Here is a 17,751-nt window from a genome sequence, read left to right on the forward strand (position 1 = left end):
GGAATGCATGGATCATGCGATCCCAAATAAAACCAAGACCCAATCCTCCAAAGGCAGACGTACTGTCTGGTGGACCCCAGCCATAAACAAACTATACAATAGAAGGAGGAAGCTACTAAATGATAGAGCAAAATCCCAAAAAAGGGAAGGCATCACTGATCAGTATTAGCAAAAAACTATGGGCACTCATAAAATTGTCTAAGGCCAGTTTCGAGAGAAAAATTGCACAGGACACTAAGGATAATCACAAGGCTTTCTTTAGTTATGTTAGGAACCTGGGTGGTAATTCCCAGATATGCTCAGAATTAGTAAAAAATGACATAAAATACACTGAACCCACAGACATTGCCAACATCCTAGCTGACAGGTTCAGCACAAACTTCTCCCCCCCTCCCCACCAAAAGGGCAAATATCTATCCCAGCAGAGTGCTGCCCCCCTGACATCTCAGATGCTCAGTTAAGAGCCACCCTCTCCAAAGCAAAAAACACAGCATCAATGGGACCAGACGGTGTCCGGGCTGCGTCCTACATGAACTTCAAGAAGAGCTAAACCCAAACATAAAACTACCGTTCAATCTCAGCCTTACTACAGGATATGTGCCCAAAGAGTGGCGTACAGCAACAGTGGTCCCTCTCCATAAAGGTGGTGCCTCTAGGGATCCTGGAAACTATCGCCCATAAGCCTGACTAGCTTGGTCTGCAAAGCTATGGAAAGGATCATCATGGACCTCATAAATAAAGATATTGGGGACCTACAGACACTGGATCCTACCCAGTTCGGCTTTGTTAAGGGCAGATCCTGCCTCTTAAACCTGGTTGATTTCTTTGAAACAGTCACCAAGGCCATTGACGAGGGGAAGGTGGTCCACACAGCCTACCTGGACCTCGCAAAAGCCTTCGATACAATACCCCACGGGCATTATAGATAAGCTCACCAGCTTAAATATAAACCCCTATGTCACTAGATGGATTGCAAACTGGCTCAAGGACAGAACCCACATGGTTAGAATTGCTGGAGCCATGTCAGACTCCAAACCAGTTACAAGTGGTGTCCCACAAGGCTCAGTCCTGGGACCTCTCTTGTTCGGTATATATTTCGGAGGTACAGGCCAACACGGAAGGACTGTGGCTGACCAAGTTTGCAGATGACTGCAAACTGGGCCATAATCGACTCTCCAGCCGACACAAGCATCCTCCAAAAGGGCCTCATAGAAACAGACAACTGGTGCCAGAGCCATGGCCTCAAGCTAAGTGCCAAAAAGTGTATAGTCATCCCCTTTGGCAAAAACAAAGTGCCCACAAATTACCACATAGGTGGTAATCCATTAAGTACAGAAGAAGTAATTAGGGACCTGGGGACCTAAGTTGATAGCAATCTATCATTTGACAACCACGTGGCCAAAGTGGTTAGAAAAGCATTTTATATAGCCCACCTAATCATGAAGGGATTCACATCTAGATCAGGGGAGGTCATTGTGCCTCTTTACTCATCCCTCATCAGGCCCATAATTGAGTACAATGCCCCTTTTGGGATGTACCTTACCAAACCCCTGCAGCAACTGGAAAGACCCCAAAAGTACCTCACCAAGAGGATCAAAGGGCTCAAACAGATGCCATATGCTGCCCGGTTAAAGAAACTCCAGCTCTACTCAGTGGCATACCGCCTGTTCAGAGGCGATCTGTGCCTGACGTATAAAGCCATGTCCAACCCGGAATTAATGGACATGCTGCACCTCAGAAAATCCAAATCCCATCGAGCTACGTGCTCGAGAGACTTGAACCTCAGCACTGAAATAAATAGGACATGCTGGAGGGACAGATTCATAACCCAGAGGCTCCCTTCACTCTGGAATAAAATCCCAGTCCAGGTTAGGCAGAGTCCCTCATTGACTCTCTTCAAGAGGAATCTTGATGAGTGGATGGGAGATCATAGGTTTACCCCGGGTATCACTTCTGTGTCACTGTTAGACAGAGGCACAGTATACTAACCTCGAAAAAGGACATAGCAAAATAAATTTAAAATGGGTGGTGAAAGCCAAACACATTCTGGCTAGGCTTATAAATGCCCTAGGGCAGATAGCCTAGTATGAACTTATGAACCTATGAACCTATGTCCAAAAGTCTCCCCCATCTATGGAATAGTCTCCCTTTCCATGTCAAGCATAGTACCTCTCTAGCCCTCTTTAAGAGGAACCTGGATGGGAAACAGAAAATATACCCTTAGGATCCCACCTGTGTCCCTGCTGGACAGGGAAAACAGCTGGTGACTTTGTGGGCCAATAGCCTAGTATCATCCTATGACCCTACAATAGTAAAGGTAAAAATAAAATACAACTGTGAAATATGTGAAATAAAATTTTTTCTCATTTTTTTTTTCAGTGGAGCTCCACTGCAAACAGAAATGATCTTATGTTTATTGTCAGCTCAACACATTTTTTCATTTCAGTACCAAGAAACATACATATCATCACACTTCAAAAATAAAGTCTGTATATGGCTGTGTTTTACTGATTAATTTTATGCAGTAACATTTCTTTTTGTCCAGGTTCTTTTTCCCATTAATCAGCCCCCTCCCGATTGCTCTTTAGCCCAGTCATTCCCTTACCCTTCTAAGTCCCAGTGGGGGAGCGATCATCATCCAGGCTGTAATGGAGATCATTTGTGCCCTCTCCCGCATCTACTAATGCCACCTTCATCTTCATAAGCTACACCCTCATCTCCAGTCTGTTCTGCATCATTTATGCCGGTGAGCCTCCACTTGCCAGCTATAGAATGCAACTGTCTAGGACCACCATCCCCTCCTCTCAGAGTGGGTAAGCCAACATCAGTCACTCACAGCCACCCTCCCTATAAGGTTCCTCTAACCACCTAAACCACTACCTGAAGTTGGGTCGTTTGACTTATAGCTGGATTTTATCTTTTTACGCTACTAAGCAAGATGCATTTGGTAACATTTTTTTATAGCATTAGTCTGGCAAGTAACACAGAAGTATTTTGATAACAAAAAACTGTCACTAGTATGTGTGAAATAAGTCTTTAACATTCATGAGCATTATGTACCTATTTTTTGGTCTTGCAAACTGCAGACCTTTTTAACAAAGCCTGAATATCAGTCAAATTGCAGCCACACTTTGCAGCACTAATGCTATGAGTAACTGATTGCACTAAAATCTGATGTTGCAATTTAGTTTACATTTCTTTATTGCTCCTGTTGGAACTATAAGGTTATATATGTTTTCACACATGTAACATCACCCTTTAGAGGGGACATATTACTAAGTCATTAAACTCCATAACCACTGATTTGAGTCAGTTGCTTAATTGTTGTAGAAAAGTCATGTACTTTGTTCACAGATGTGCCAGAATAAATGTGCACCATGGCATCCTGATTATATTCAAAGTGGTACTGAGGACGGGTTTTTGAATGTAAAAAGAACTGGACCAAGGCAGCAGAGTAAGATAGATCTGACTTCATTCCCTGAAATGAATGTGTTCAAAATAGTACTAGAACACAGGACATTATCCAAACCCTGAAGATACATTCTCCAATCATGTCACAACAGATCATTCAAGAAAAGTAGCACAAAAGTTTGAGCGTACTGAAACTTGTAAGCATATAATCTCAATGGATAATTTATGTGATGGTATTATGTCTTTGATGTGTACAATAAGAGAGCAGTTTGATTATAGGGTTAAGCAATTAATCATAGTTATTAAAGAAGATAGTGCTTACAAATGTAAAATATGTATGTATAAACAATTTGCAGAGTAACAGTAATAAAACAAATAAATACAATTTACAATTAAGTTCCAGTACATACCCACTCAGAGAATAGCCCCTCATTTACACCATTAGGTTGGAAATACACATTGCTGTATGTCATCTGTTATGCAGAAGGAAACTGTATTTTTGTAAGTGGCTTGAGAGACAAAAAAATTCCAAGAATATTGAGTCCTGTGAAAAGTGGACAGTGTTTCAAATGATTGATCAAAGGCAGGAATAAAGTATGGGGCAGTCAAAAGTCTCTGTAGTAGCTAATATATGAGTCTTAATTTCTGATAACTATATATGCTTTGTCTGACAACCATATATACTTTCCTGTCTGACAGTTGGCATAGACATTACGTTTATGAGCTATAGTTCATGTGGTACACAGAGTTTGATTGCCTTACCCCTCATTTACCTACTGTGTTACCTTGCGCAAGCCAGTCTCCTTTCCAAGCCATTCTCCTGCTGAAATATGTCATGGAAGTGTATGTCACTTAACTGTCATTATGTTGGACTGAAATAGCTCATGTGTATAAACTTCCCGAACCGTAGTATTACATTAAATTGCAAATCTTAAAGTACCGCTCGTAACAGTTACTACAGAAAATGTCACAAGTGTTTGACTTGTTAGGAAGGAGTGTGAAAACCAAGATATGTCAGCATTTCAGTTACCTATTGTACACTCTATATAAAGGTAGCTGCTTCAATTACTGGCAGGAACATTTGTGCAAGTGCAGCAAACAGTGAGTGGTTTGCCATTTTGCATTTTTTTTCTGTCAGTGGTTGAAGTACACATAAACGTTTTGAAGCAGACTGCGTTGTCTTGTTTGTATAGTGTTCTATCCAGATTGAATTAACAATCTCATTGATTGTCTGGTGCTTACTGACACTTCAGTGACACATATCACTTCCCAAGAGATGCTGACAACATTTTTCGGAAGGAGAATGGCTTGCAACTGAGCCACTTCTCATGTTCGGAATCTGGTTGCAATAATACGCAAGTACCAAATTATTTTATAAACATTTGCACTGGAATGTACATAACATGTATACCCCTCATTAATTTATTAGCCTTTTGAGTGAACAGTACACATTTTTAAAGATAAATTTCTGAACTGGAACACGTCACCACAAAATGTCACACACCTGATCTGTAAAGTAAGATGATAAGTCTTGTTGCCATAAATGTAAACAAGAATATGCGCTGTTGTGGAACAGTGGAAAAAGATATCACTTAGTAAAAGCATGGAAGGATAGACATATGGTAGAAGAGTATAATTAATGCTAATTATAGTCAGCGACTACAGCTTGTTGTTGTGTCTTTCGGCTTTTCCCGGTTAGGGGTCACCACAGCGGAACTCCGGTCCGCTAATGATTGCCAGTAGATTTTTATGTGCCAAGTTGCCAGCTCTGACGCACAACCTTCAACGAAGGTATGCCCATTCACGTATGTCTCCACACAGAAGACACTTTAGCTGTGAATTGAACAGGACAACATCTTACTGTGAGGTGACAACGCTACCGCAGCACCACCACCGCACAATAGTCAGCGACTACAGCTAGCAAGCTAAAAGTGCAGTGTGCTGCAGTAAAGTTTGCACGTAAACTACTAAAAGGTGTTCACTAGCAACATTGATGATTGTAGTTTCTTCAAAGTTCTAAAAAGTTATGTAAGAGCAGACCTGAGAAATCTGCTAGCTGCTTATTTTCTTTTGCTTGCTGCATTTATAGGGAAGTGCCAAGTCTGAATATATAACATGTACAAAGTTTGTTTTGTTCTACTGACTTCTAAAGACTGAATTCTGCTGTAATTAAAGATGGCATGATAAAATGTAAGACCAAGAGTGCTCTTTCTAAGCTGGTATGTTTTATCACTTATAGGATCAAAAGTACCAAAAAGAAAGCCAGAGCAAGCAGTAAGTGCTTGTGTTTGTTTGGTATTTATAGTGTGTGCAAAGATAAATCAGTCAAAATTACAAATTACAGCTTTATTTAAATAGCAGGCTTGTCAGGACTAGAAAAGCTGACATACAGAAGGGTCTGATGAAAGATTAACATCTACTTCCCTCTACCCATAATTCACTACCTGAAGTTCAATACAGACCAGTGAGTATAGTAGTGGGCAGCGGTGTAATGTGTAGCTGTATGGTGAGGTGGGTGGTGAGTAAATGTTTCCCCTTCCCAGAAGTGACAGTGGATGGGTGCTGCAGGAAACTGTGCAAGAACTGAATATATTCAGTATCTTTATCAGTGACAGTCAGCAGGACTCAGAAGGCAGAATTTATCTGATCCTTGAATACATGAAGCTTTTAATAGGATATGTGATGGTGGATGCCAATAGTAAAAGGTGTGGTCAGCAGAAGAAACTTGAAGAACAGACAACTGTTATTTAAAATTCAAAGCCAAGCAGTACTTTATAAGATAGGCCTTTGGGGTACAAATCCAAAAATACATCACTTAGCAGAAAATAAATAAATAAGATGGAGTTGTCTAGGCACTGACATCACCTACAGGAAAAGGGAGGTCACAAAGATCCTAATTCTGCTATATAAAGTGCTGCTGATGTTACAACTGAGGTATATACTGCACTTCAAGCAGTCCAGGATGCCTTACCTACACATGGACAAGGGATAGAGAATGATCAGAAAGGGACAACACAGTGCAAGCAGTGCTTCATAACAAATGGGTGACAGAGCTTAGACTGAGAAAGTTTTCTCTACAAGATGTAAAGTATAGAGGAGATGTATCAGAGACATGTCCTGTAGTGTACAAAGTAATACAGTATCTGTTATTTCCACCCAAAAAAGATGCTGTGTTACTATTAGTGGACATGAGCTAACGCTTGGTGTACATATATGGTTAGTGGGTGAGGAAATTAAAAGGCTATAACAGTCAGAACATTTAATAATACATAGGATGCACATGAGGGAATACTGTAAAGAAATAATTTCTAATAAAGGTGGTGCATTGCCACAGTGGTTGCCAATGTTGATTCAAAGTGTGTGGTTCATTTCCTGGCTGGGTTGCCTTCTATATGAAATTTGTATACCCCCTGCATGTCTGTTTGGGTTTTGCCTACTATACTGGTTTTATCCCGCATCACAAAAACATGCCGTGGGTAAACTTGCAGTCCTCCAAAATGCCAGCACGATATATGTGTGTGTGTGTGTGTGTGTGTGTGTGTGTGTGTGTGTGTGTGTGTGTGTGTGTGTGTGTGTGTGTGTGTGTGTGTGTGTGTGTGTGCGTGTGTGTGTGTGTGTATGGTGATGGTTTGTCCAGGAGTAGGTTCTGTGCTTTGCAGCATTAAATGTGGCTTTCTGTTTTGCACAACCCTGAAGTAAATTAAACTGGTGTTCATTTATTTATTTATTTAGTTTTGGCCTGTGAACATGTAATGTCTAAGCCATATTTTGTATGCCCCATTGCTCCATGCAAATGCATTCTAACAATGTGTTTTTCATTAAAAATAAAATATATCACAAGTGCACGCCACTGGGTGATTTACAGTGTAAGTGAATGGGAATAGAGAGGGTTCACTGATCTCATTGTTAATGAATGGAACTAACCCTCTGTTAGCCTTTACTTGCACTGATTTCTCAGTTTTACATTGTGTGAGAAGATGAACCAAGGGTTTATTACTTTCACTTACACTGTTATTCATCTGTGTAATACTGTTCTTCCAAGATTGGATGACAGTAGGGTAAAGGAGTTTTCCTTTTCTCCACTGCTGTGTGATCTCAGAGTTAATATATTTATAGTCATGGCAGAACTGAGGTTTGCACCCCACTAAAATACATTTTTCACGTGTTTTGAACTTTCAAAATTTACATAAAAAGTTGATGGTTTGTTGGTGGGTCTTGGTGCAGAGAAAGCATTTGACAGCAGACTGGGACTTCATGAGCAGGGCAATGGAAACATTTGCTTTCCCTGATACAATTATAAGGTTGATTAGAAGAATATATGAGGGATCGGAGGCACAAATTAAAGTGGGTGGGGTCCTCTCCGATAATTTCTGTTTGAGTAGGGGAATCAGGCAGGGTTGCCTGCTTTCCCCTTTGTTTGTATTATATTTAGAACCACTGGCAAAGGGAACAATTCAAGGATATAATTGGTATGGTAGTCAGGAAAAGCTGGCTCTATTTGCAAATGATATTATTTTATACATGACAAAACCAGAAAGGGACATTACAGATAATACAAAAACTGAGAAACTGGAAGTTTTGTTATATGGATATGGATACTAAGATACCAGCCAGTAAAATGTTTTTAGTTTGTTTAGTGTTATACACAGTTCAGGCATACTTTTATCAACTGGAGGAGAAGTTGTGGATAGCAATTAAAAAAAGAGTTGAAGGATTTTATCTGTGAAGACAGCAAGGGTCAAGTGGGATAAATTGATTCTGCCAACAGAACAAGGCGGACTAGGATTAGCTAATTTGAGGGGGCATTTTAGAGCAATAAGGTTAAGGCTCTTATACATAGCACAAGCAGAAAACTATAATTCAAAGCAGAACGGATTGATGCTGACACAGGGAGGAAGCTCTAGAAATGAGAGATTGGGATTTTGGATTCAGACTCTTAAGGAGAACAACCAAAATCATACAGACTATTATATTCATAAAATAGCAGGGAGTATTTTAAGAACCAAACCAGCACGAGAATGGAGAAAAGAGATTTTGCCGATAGGGATGACTGTGGTTAAGGATACAGATAATAGGCGCAAGAGGGGCTTGAATTTATTGGAGAAAATTGACAAAGGAACTAAGGTTTTGGGAGCAAATAACTAGAAAGGGAAAGGTAATAGAAAGGGAAAAGGTCAAGAATTTATTTGGGCTGCAAGTTAAAGATTGTCTTCCCTACCAAGGACTGATAACAGAGTACAGGCAAAGAGAAATAAATAGAGGGCTCCTAAATGAAAGACCAGCACTGGTAGAGTTTTTAATAGAATCTAGAACAGAAGCTGCCATTAAAGAGGAATAATTAGTGAAACATATAAAATATTGCATGATAATTATAAGAATCAATCAGAGCAACTAGAAAGGATTGGGAAGAGAGATTAGATAAGCAATTCACAAAGAGACAATGGGGGATATATGTATATCTACAAAAATATCTACAAAACATGCAACACAGTCTAGAAGATTTAGGATGTTTGCTTATAAGTGTTTGTATAGGTATTTTTATACCCCAAGTAGACTCCAAATAATTTTTCCTCATGTGGATAACAACTGTTGGAGGTGTGACGGGCAAGAAAGAGGTAGCTGGGAACATATTTTTTGGGAGTGTAATGAGCTAGCAGACTTTAGGGATTCCCTACAGACTGCTCTGTCAGAGATGCTGGGTGAGCAGATTGGACTGACTGGAAAGAAATTTTTCAGTTATGCTACATAATCAGAATTGCGTAGACATAGTAAAGCCTTGCTGAGTCTAATTATGGTGGCTGCCAAAAACACAATTGGTAGAAAATGGAAATCGAAGTCTAGACCAACTTTACTACAAGAAGTGAATATAGTAACAAGAGATAAAGCAACTGGAATTGGGATCTTTAGAAAAAGGAAGAAGCAAACTACATAGGAAAATGGGATTTCTGGAAACAATATATGCAGAGCAAGGAACAAGGTTGAAGAGGCAGGATTTGAATGAGCCATATAATGCTTTACTGACAATGAGTGGATGGTTTATAAGTGATGTATAATGTTTGCAACTACAGTTGTTTCAATGGTGTCTGTGATGTAAACCGCAACTAAAGTGGTATCATTTTGTATGTTTTTCATTTATATAAATGTAAGATTGCCATTGTCATATGTGAAAGTATAATAAAAATGTTTGGGGGAAAAAAAGTTGATGGTTTGTGTTTGATGCATTGTATCTTTATTTTAATTTACATCACTGATTCAGTCCATCCATCCACAACCCTTTTACCATTTTTCCACATGGAATCGGGGTGTCACATAAACAGTAGAACCAGAAAGCTTTGGTGTTCACTGCTATCAAATGATCAAAAATAAACCAAGCACAAATTGGACAGTAGTAAAACCACCAAAACAAAAAATATAAACACTGTCTTCTTTTAATAAACAACCCATTCACCATTGGCTGAACTGAGTTTTTTAACTGTCTTATGACTTTTTATATGATTCTATTAATTTTTTAAACATTGCTGTATATAAAAATATTAATACTAATGTGTTTATAGCTACGATTTTCAGAGAAATGTACCTTCAGCAATGCTTAAGTAAATTTTTTCAGTAATCACCCTAGTTCGATGACGTATAACATTGTTACAGGTCACTTTGTAGATTATCAGGGTTAATATTTGATTATTCCAGTATTCCATTTTTTTTTGTTTTGGATCAGATGAATTTAAAAAAAAACTTCCTTGGCAAGCAATATCCTTTACAGCTTGCAAAGAATATTATGACTGAAGTTCTGTCTAAGAAATCAAACTATTTAGCTCCTATTCTACAGCAGTGCTTAGTTTCTACCAATATTAAAAAAGAAAGGGTCAGCAACAGTAAGACCCATAGCATTTTGTTGCAGCATTAGCATAAATTTGATTATTTTAATGGTTTTAAAGAGAAATTAAGTTGTCAACCCACTTTTTATTTTCAAAAAAGGGATCGCTATCAAACAAAGCTTAGTTTGCTCATATTAAGATGGACAATAGACTGGTCGACATGTATCACTGCGGTAAATGTAAACTATGTAAATGTATCCATGAAGGTAAATTTAGTATGGTTCATGAAAGAACTGTGCATTCAAGAACACAGGTTGATTTTAATAAAGCTGGAGTTATTTATTTGTCTGTATGCAGATCTTGTTTAGGATTTCATGCAGGTAAAACAGCAAATAAATTAAAGGTTAGAATTTATCAGCATGAATTTGCATAAAAAACATGACCCTAAAATGCCATTGCTGAATTCTAACCCTTAATTTATTGTTACATGCACTTGGAGCTTTTCTCCCTGGGCCTGCACTGAAAATGGGCTGTTATGGCCCAATGGAGTATTTATTTATTGGTATTTGATTACTGGGATAGCCCACTGGGCCATAAGAGCCCATTTTCAGTGGAGGCCCATGGAGAAAAGCTCCAAGTGCATGTAACAATCTTGAACAATTAGATAAATTGTACAGGCAAGTTAGCTTCCAGAGGTTCAATTTAAGTGGAAGTAGAGGTGGCGATAACACAGAATTAAATAGCCAAAACAGTAAATGAAGGCAAAATTCTGTATACAGTGGAGTTAAGGAATCAGATAGTAAGGACTATGGTGCAATTAGAAGCAATTGAGTAGTAAGAGAAGAGGTCAGGACGTATAGGATGGAGGAGTAGAGCAGGTACACCTCCATGGAAGAGAGGTAGTTATGTAAGGAAGTTTTAAAAGGAGTGAGGTTGTGGTTGGTTCTAACAGTTACAGGAAGAGAGTTCCAGATCCTGGCTACAGAATAAGAGTGCAGGAACTGGACTGCCAGTAGGCCTGTAGTAGATGTTTGCTTTCGGATCTAAGAGATCTTTTGAGAAGGTAGCTGCTGGATAGTGAGGTGAGGACAGGACATAATGAGGGCTTGTATACTATTTTGTGTGCTGTTGTTAATTGTATGTGAGAGAGATAGTGTGGTAGTTTGAGCCAATTAAGAGAGTGTAATGCTGAGCAGTGGTGGGTAGAGAAAGAGGCATTAGTAGCGAATCTAGCGATTTTGTTGCAACAAATTTCTAGTTTTGATTTTAGGGTAAAGAGTAGGTTGGTGAGTAAACACAAGAGTTTATGTAAAACATTTAATAAATTCACCTTTTTATTTTGGAGAAGGTTTGTTTGCTAGTAAGAGGAGCTGATTGGCAGAATAAATTATTTAATGGAGAATTGTTTTCGCAGCTAATGTTAGAGATAGATAGCTCTCTGGGCTCGAATGATTATTTGTCAGTCAATAGCATATTACATAGTAAGCATGTTAAGGTTAGTTTTTAGGCTAAATGTTCTATTTTTATTACATAGTGTTTATATGATAAATCTACAGGACATTGCAAAGTTAATTATTTATTTTGTGTATTTGTATGTATTTTGAAAGGTTATATTTATGTGCGTGTTTTTTATCACATGGAATTAATTTGCTTTCATGACTTGGGTCTACATAACCATTTAAACAGCTGTTTTAAGCATTTCTGTGATAAAGTCTATGATATATGGACGAAAGCACTTAATTGTATATTAAAATCCTGTGGAACGGGTGTTTGAGTTGGAATATTTTAGTTTTTTTTTTTTTTTTACATAGGCAATGGTGGTCCTTGTTATTTTACAACTATTCAGAGTGTCTGAATTTAGTGGTAATGTTTTAGTTACTAGATTGCTAAAGGACACACTTTCCATTTGTAATATATTTTTATATTGTAGGTTCTTTGGTATGTTGATGTTTGAAATGCTAGCATTGATCACTTATGTTTCGATGCTTCTGCGTTTTGATTGACCAACAGACTTACTTTATATCTGTCTGTCTATCAATCTTTCTATCTATCTATCTATCTATCTATCTATCTATCTATCTATCTATCTATCTATCTATCATCTATCTCCCATCTGTCTGTCTCCCATCGTCTGTCTGTCTGTATAGCTATCCATCTATCTATCTATATACTTGTAAATATATCATTACACTACAAATATCACTTCAACAGGCAAATGATCAGTGCATAAGAATCAAATGTACCACCTCCACCATCAACCAATCGTAGGAGCAAGGCTGGATGACTGTGTGTGTAAGAAGTGATGCATGCACACTACTGTTATCTGATCTTGGAGTTGGATAGGTTTTCAACCCTTTGGGATCACTGGTAAGAACTTTGATGCTACTGATATGAATGACATCATGCAAGCATATACATACACAGACAAACACATATCATAAATACATACACACACAAACACACACAAACACTGACTTAACACACTTTAGTTGGAATTTCTCAACATTCATACACATTTATTCTCCCTTGAAAAGGTGAGTGTGTGCAAAACTAACTGCAAAACATAAAAATCATTAGACAAGCACAACACATTGGAGACAACATTTTATCTTCTATCTGTATGACCTATAATCTTAAGTAAAAGACAAAGACTGAAATAATGTCTATTTTCAGTTAGAAATAGTGAAAACCTATAGGTCATATGTAGACTGCTGCACCAGAATGCTGTCTTACACTAACATTGTATCCCCCAAAGTTGTTTATTACTGCTTACAGTATGAACATGGTCACATGGTCACACTTGTTATACTGTTTTTTTTCCAGGGGAAACCTAGACCAGAGGCACCAATTGATTGTGTAGAGTATTTTGATGGCATTGAAAATGGACAAAAAGTTAGGATTAGGAGAAAAAGTCGTATCTCCCAAATTATGAAACAGAGGACCCTGCGTCAAATTAGACAGCTCCGACAGAAGGTAATAACTGTTTTCTTTAAATCCACAATGACTTTCCTGTATTCAAAGAAATATTATACAATGGCATACTTGCAGTACTTTGTATGCAGTCAGTACAGTAAATCATTTGTAAAAGTGAATCACTCTACTGTTCTCTCCCGTACAGACACATCCATATGACTTTAAATCTCACTGACATTAACATAACACTACAAACACAATGCATGTTACCTCTGTACTGCTATCTGGAGCAGCCAGCCTGTCTTCAGTACATGTAAAACCTAATAAATAGTAAATAAAAATAATATACAATTTATATGGAGACATTCTGATAAGGAAGTAAGGCTGATTTGCATCTGGCCACTTTGTGTTTAGTCTTATCTTCAAAGAAATTTTTTCATTTGTGAATGTTATGATGGGTAAATCATGAACTAACAGAATAAATGCTACTTGTGTTAGTGGTTGATGGGTACAGAGAGGAGAACTGCAGGAGTACCTCACACTGCATTGTTATCATAAATAGGGCCATTTTACATGACTGAATTTTCATAGGTTCATAGGTGTGTACTAGGCTAATGGCCCTGGAGTCTTTACAAGCCTAGCCCATAGAAGTGCCCTGGCATCATGCTGCCCGGCGTTAGTTCCCAGTGCGTCTATCAAGTAGAGCCACTGGAGTGATCCCTGGGGTGAACTTTCTGTTACCCATCCACTCATCAAGATTTCTCTTGAAGAGGGACAGCAAGGTGCTCTGCTTGACATGTATGGGAAGTCTATTCCAGAGCATGGGCAGTCTCTGGGTGAGGAACCTGCCCCTCCAGTATGTTCTGTTGATTGTGGTAATGAGGTTGAGGTCTCTGGAGCGTTTGGTATGGAGGGATTGGGATTTCTTTAGATGTAGCATTTCTAACAGAGCTGGGTCAGACATGGCTTTGTAAGTCAAGCAGAGATTGCCTCTAAGTAGGCAATATGAGACATAGAATAGCTGGAGTCTTTTGAGTCTATCCATGTAGGACATGTGTTTAAGGCCTAGGAACCTCTTTGTGAGGTACTTTTGTAGCCTCTCCAGCTGTTGCAGGTGTCTAGTGAGGTACATGCCAAATGGGGCATTATACTGTATGATTGGTCTAATAAGGGAAGAGTAGAGAGAAATGATGACATCTTTCTTCCTGGATGCAAAACCCTTGGTAATGAGATGTGCCACAAAGAAGGACGTTCTGACTACAGTGGCAATGTGGTGGTTGAAGGAGAGGTTGCTGTCAACCTGCATCCCCAGATCTCTTATAATGCCTTTAGTGTTCAGTGGGCTTCCATCAATGTGGTTATTAATGGGAACTGAGTTTTTACCAAAGGGGATACTGATGCACTTTTTAGCATTAAGCTTAAGGTCATGGTTTTGACACCAGTCATTGGTCTCAGTAAGGTCTTTCTGTAGGATGTCTGCATCACTTGGAAAGTTAATAATGGCTCCCAGCTTGCAGTCGTTTGTGAACTTGGTCAACCAGATTCTCTTTGTGTTGGCCTGGACTTCTGAGAAGTACATGCCGAGCAGGAGAGGACCCAGGACCGATCCCTATGGGACTCCACTCATGACTGGTCGGCAGTCTGACTTGGAGTCTGCTACTTTCACACTGTGTGTTCTATCTGTGAGCCAATTTGCAGCCCACCTAGTGATATAGGGGTTGATGCCTAGTTTGGTGAGTTTATCAATAATTCCCAAGTGAGGAATGGTCTCAAAAGCCTTGGCCAGATTGAGGTAGGCTGTATGCACTGTCTTACCTTCATCCACAGCCCTGGTGACTGACTCAAAGAAGTCGACTAAGTTGAGCAGGCATGATCTCCCTTTCACAAAGCCAAATTGCGTGGGGTCTAGAGTTTGAAGATTTCCTATATCTTTGTTAATCAGGTCCATGATGATGCGCTCCATAGCTTTACATATCAGACTCGTCAGGCTAATGAGTGATAATTCCCAGGGTCTGTAGTCGCTCCCCCTTTATGGAGAAGGATGACTGTAGCAGTGCTGCCATTCAGTGAGGCTGTGACTGAACAGGGCACACATATGTGGTGCCAGTTCACTTTGTAGTTCATGTAGAACACAGCCAGGGATATTATCGGGTATCATGGAAGCTGTATTTTTGGCCTTGGACAATGCAGCTTTAACCTGTGCTTCAGTAATGCTGGGTGCCTGGCATTCTTCCGGTATTGTGATTGGTCCTTTGGGGGGGTAAAGTTGGCACTGAATCTGTCAGCCAGTATGTTGGCAATATCTGTTGGCTCAGTATGGGAGGTACCATTGTGCAGTAACTCAGAGCAAATCTGGGTATTGCTGTGGAGATTCTTGATATAACTATAGGAGGCATTGTAATTGTTTTTAGTGTCTGCCGCAATTCTGCCTTCTTAGCTGGATTTAATAAGGGATCTCAACTTTTTGCTGACATTAATAAGGGAGTTTTTCCAGTCTTGGGACTTCACCTTTTTCTACAACAGTTTCTTCCTTCTGTTGTAGAGTTTATTAATGGCAGGGGACCACCAGATTGGCTTCCTTTTATGGAGGAGCATCCTGGTTCTGTTGGGTATGGCTAATTTCATGAATTTATGTACATGTTCGTACAATGCATTGGTGTATGATTCGGCGGTCATGCAGCTATTTTCCATTGGCATGGTTGCTGTGAAGTTAGCCACCTCTGTTTTTAGGAGCCCAAAGTCAGCTTTGGAGAAGTTTGTCAAGGTGGTTACCTTTGGGGGGGGGGGGGGTGAGATGTGGATTTTCATGGTGATTAGTTTATGGTCAGATCTGACCAGGGAGGGATTGACTACTGGTGTAGAGCAATGGTCAGCCATGTTAGTAATAACCAGGTCAAGGATGTTGATTCCTCTAGTGGGGACAGAATGAACTGGTCCAGAGCATTGGAACTGATGAATTCCAGGAAGCATTGGGCCAGTGTATTGGAGCTTGAGTAGTTTTTCCAGTTGATGGAGGGGTAGTTGAAGTCTCCTAGTATGAGAGTGTTGGGTTGGCAGGGTGCTTAGGAATGTGGAGTGAGACTCTAGGGACATGGTTGGGGACCTGTAGCAGGCTATGACCTGGATCACTGTAAAGTCAGTGTTAGTTGTACCTGAAGTATCTCAGATGCATTATGCTGGGCTACTAGTCTGGAGGTGTGCATATGCTTTATGAATATGGAGACACCTCTGCCTTCAGAGCTTCGGTCCATGTTTCGAGTCCGAAAGGTGTGAAATGAGTTATAACCTGGTAGCACAGGGGTGCTTTCTGCCACTTTAAACCATGTCTCCATTACAGCACAAATGTCGATGTTCTGCATTTTGAGGAGTGTTTCGAGCGAGTGCATCTTGAGATGTAGACTTCTACCGCTGAGCAGCATAACCCTCAGATTGCATTTATTTATAGCTGTTATGGTGGTAATTTGGTCTTTGGAACACTGCCTAAAAAAGGCACTTAGGGGTGGAAAGAGCCTTGGCCAGTACCCAGAAACCCACAGGTGACAGATGCAGGCCATCTCTGGCAAAGCATCGAGGTCTGTCAATCATGTCATCTCAAGCAGACAGATACTGGATCCCCTTAGAATGACACAATTAATTTTTTGTTTGTACTGTGGTATCATTCTGGGTGATGGTAGGTTACTGCTCAGGGCTGGGTCATACCTGCCTGGGCCACATAATCCAAGACCTCCACCATGTCTCTTTTTATGTAGTCCAGGGAGGTGCATCTCAGGTCATTCACATCCACATGGCCAATGACAGAGTCATACTTGTACTTGTTGTGGAAGTGACCTGAGTGCGTGTGTTATGTGTCGGATTCTGGCACCTGATAGATAGGTGACCAAGGTGCTCCAGAAGAAAGTTTTATTTCAGTTGAGCGCTTTCATCTGTTTCAAGAACTAGACTTCATCAGAACAACATCAATTAATTGCACTTCCCTTATATACCCTCACCAGTCAATCAATTAATTACATTTCATTACACCATTGCATTTAAAAACACATCACCTAATTTTACTATAAAATAGTTAAAATGTTATGTAATGTTTATATAAACATACAAATGTATAAATATCTAAATAAATTAATATTATAATAGTTAAATTTAATATTTATAAAAAGCAACCATGTCTTCATTTTTAATATACTCAATATAAAATTAATTATTATAATATTCATTTAGATATTTAGATATTTATACATTTGTATTTTTATATAAACATTACATAATATTTTAACTATTTTATAGTAAAATTAGGTGGTGTTTTTAAATGCAGTGGTGTAATGAAATGTGATTGGTGAGGGTGGATGGTGGATTGGTGAGGGAAGATGAAATAACCCCTCACCTAAACAAACTATTTAAACTCAGCCTCTCCACAAGCTATGTGTCTACAGAGTGGCGCACAGCAACGATTATTCCACTCCACAAAGGTGGAGCCACAACGGACCCTGGGAACTATTGCCCTATAAGCCTGACTAGCTTGGTCTGCAAAGCTATGGAGCGCATCATCATGGATCTCATTAACAGAGACATTGGAACCTCCAAACACTGGACCCTACCCAGTTCCGCTTTGTTA

At 39.4% G+C, this 17,751-nt stretch overlaps 1 protein-coding gene across 4 annotated transcripts in view; it reads left to right on the top strand.

Moving 5' to 3' along the window:
- Positions 1-17,751, top strand: part of LOC122807740 (laminin subunit beta-1-like) — a 2,263,691-nt gene that overhangs the window by 1,462,186 nt on the left and 783,754 nt on the right. For all 4 annotated transcript variants that reach the window (XM_044078727.1, XM_044078725.1, XM_044078726.1 and 1 more), the window contains one exon: positions 13,050-13,199. In XM_044078727.1, the coding sequence (XP_043934662.1) occupies positions 13,050-13,199 (150 nt within the window). The remainder of the gene's footprint in view (positions 1-13,049; positions 13,200-17,751) is intronic.

Source organism: Protopterus annectens, chromosome 7.part1 (genome assembly GCF_019279795.1).
Source record: "Protopterus annectens isolate FY-2018-M chromosome 7.part1, PAN1.0, whole genome shotgun sequence".
In the NCBI taxonomy this organism is placed as follows: domain Eukaryota; kingdom Metazoa; phylum Chordata; order Ceratodontiformes; family Protopteridae; genus Protopterus; species Protopterus annectens.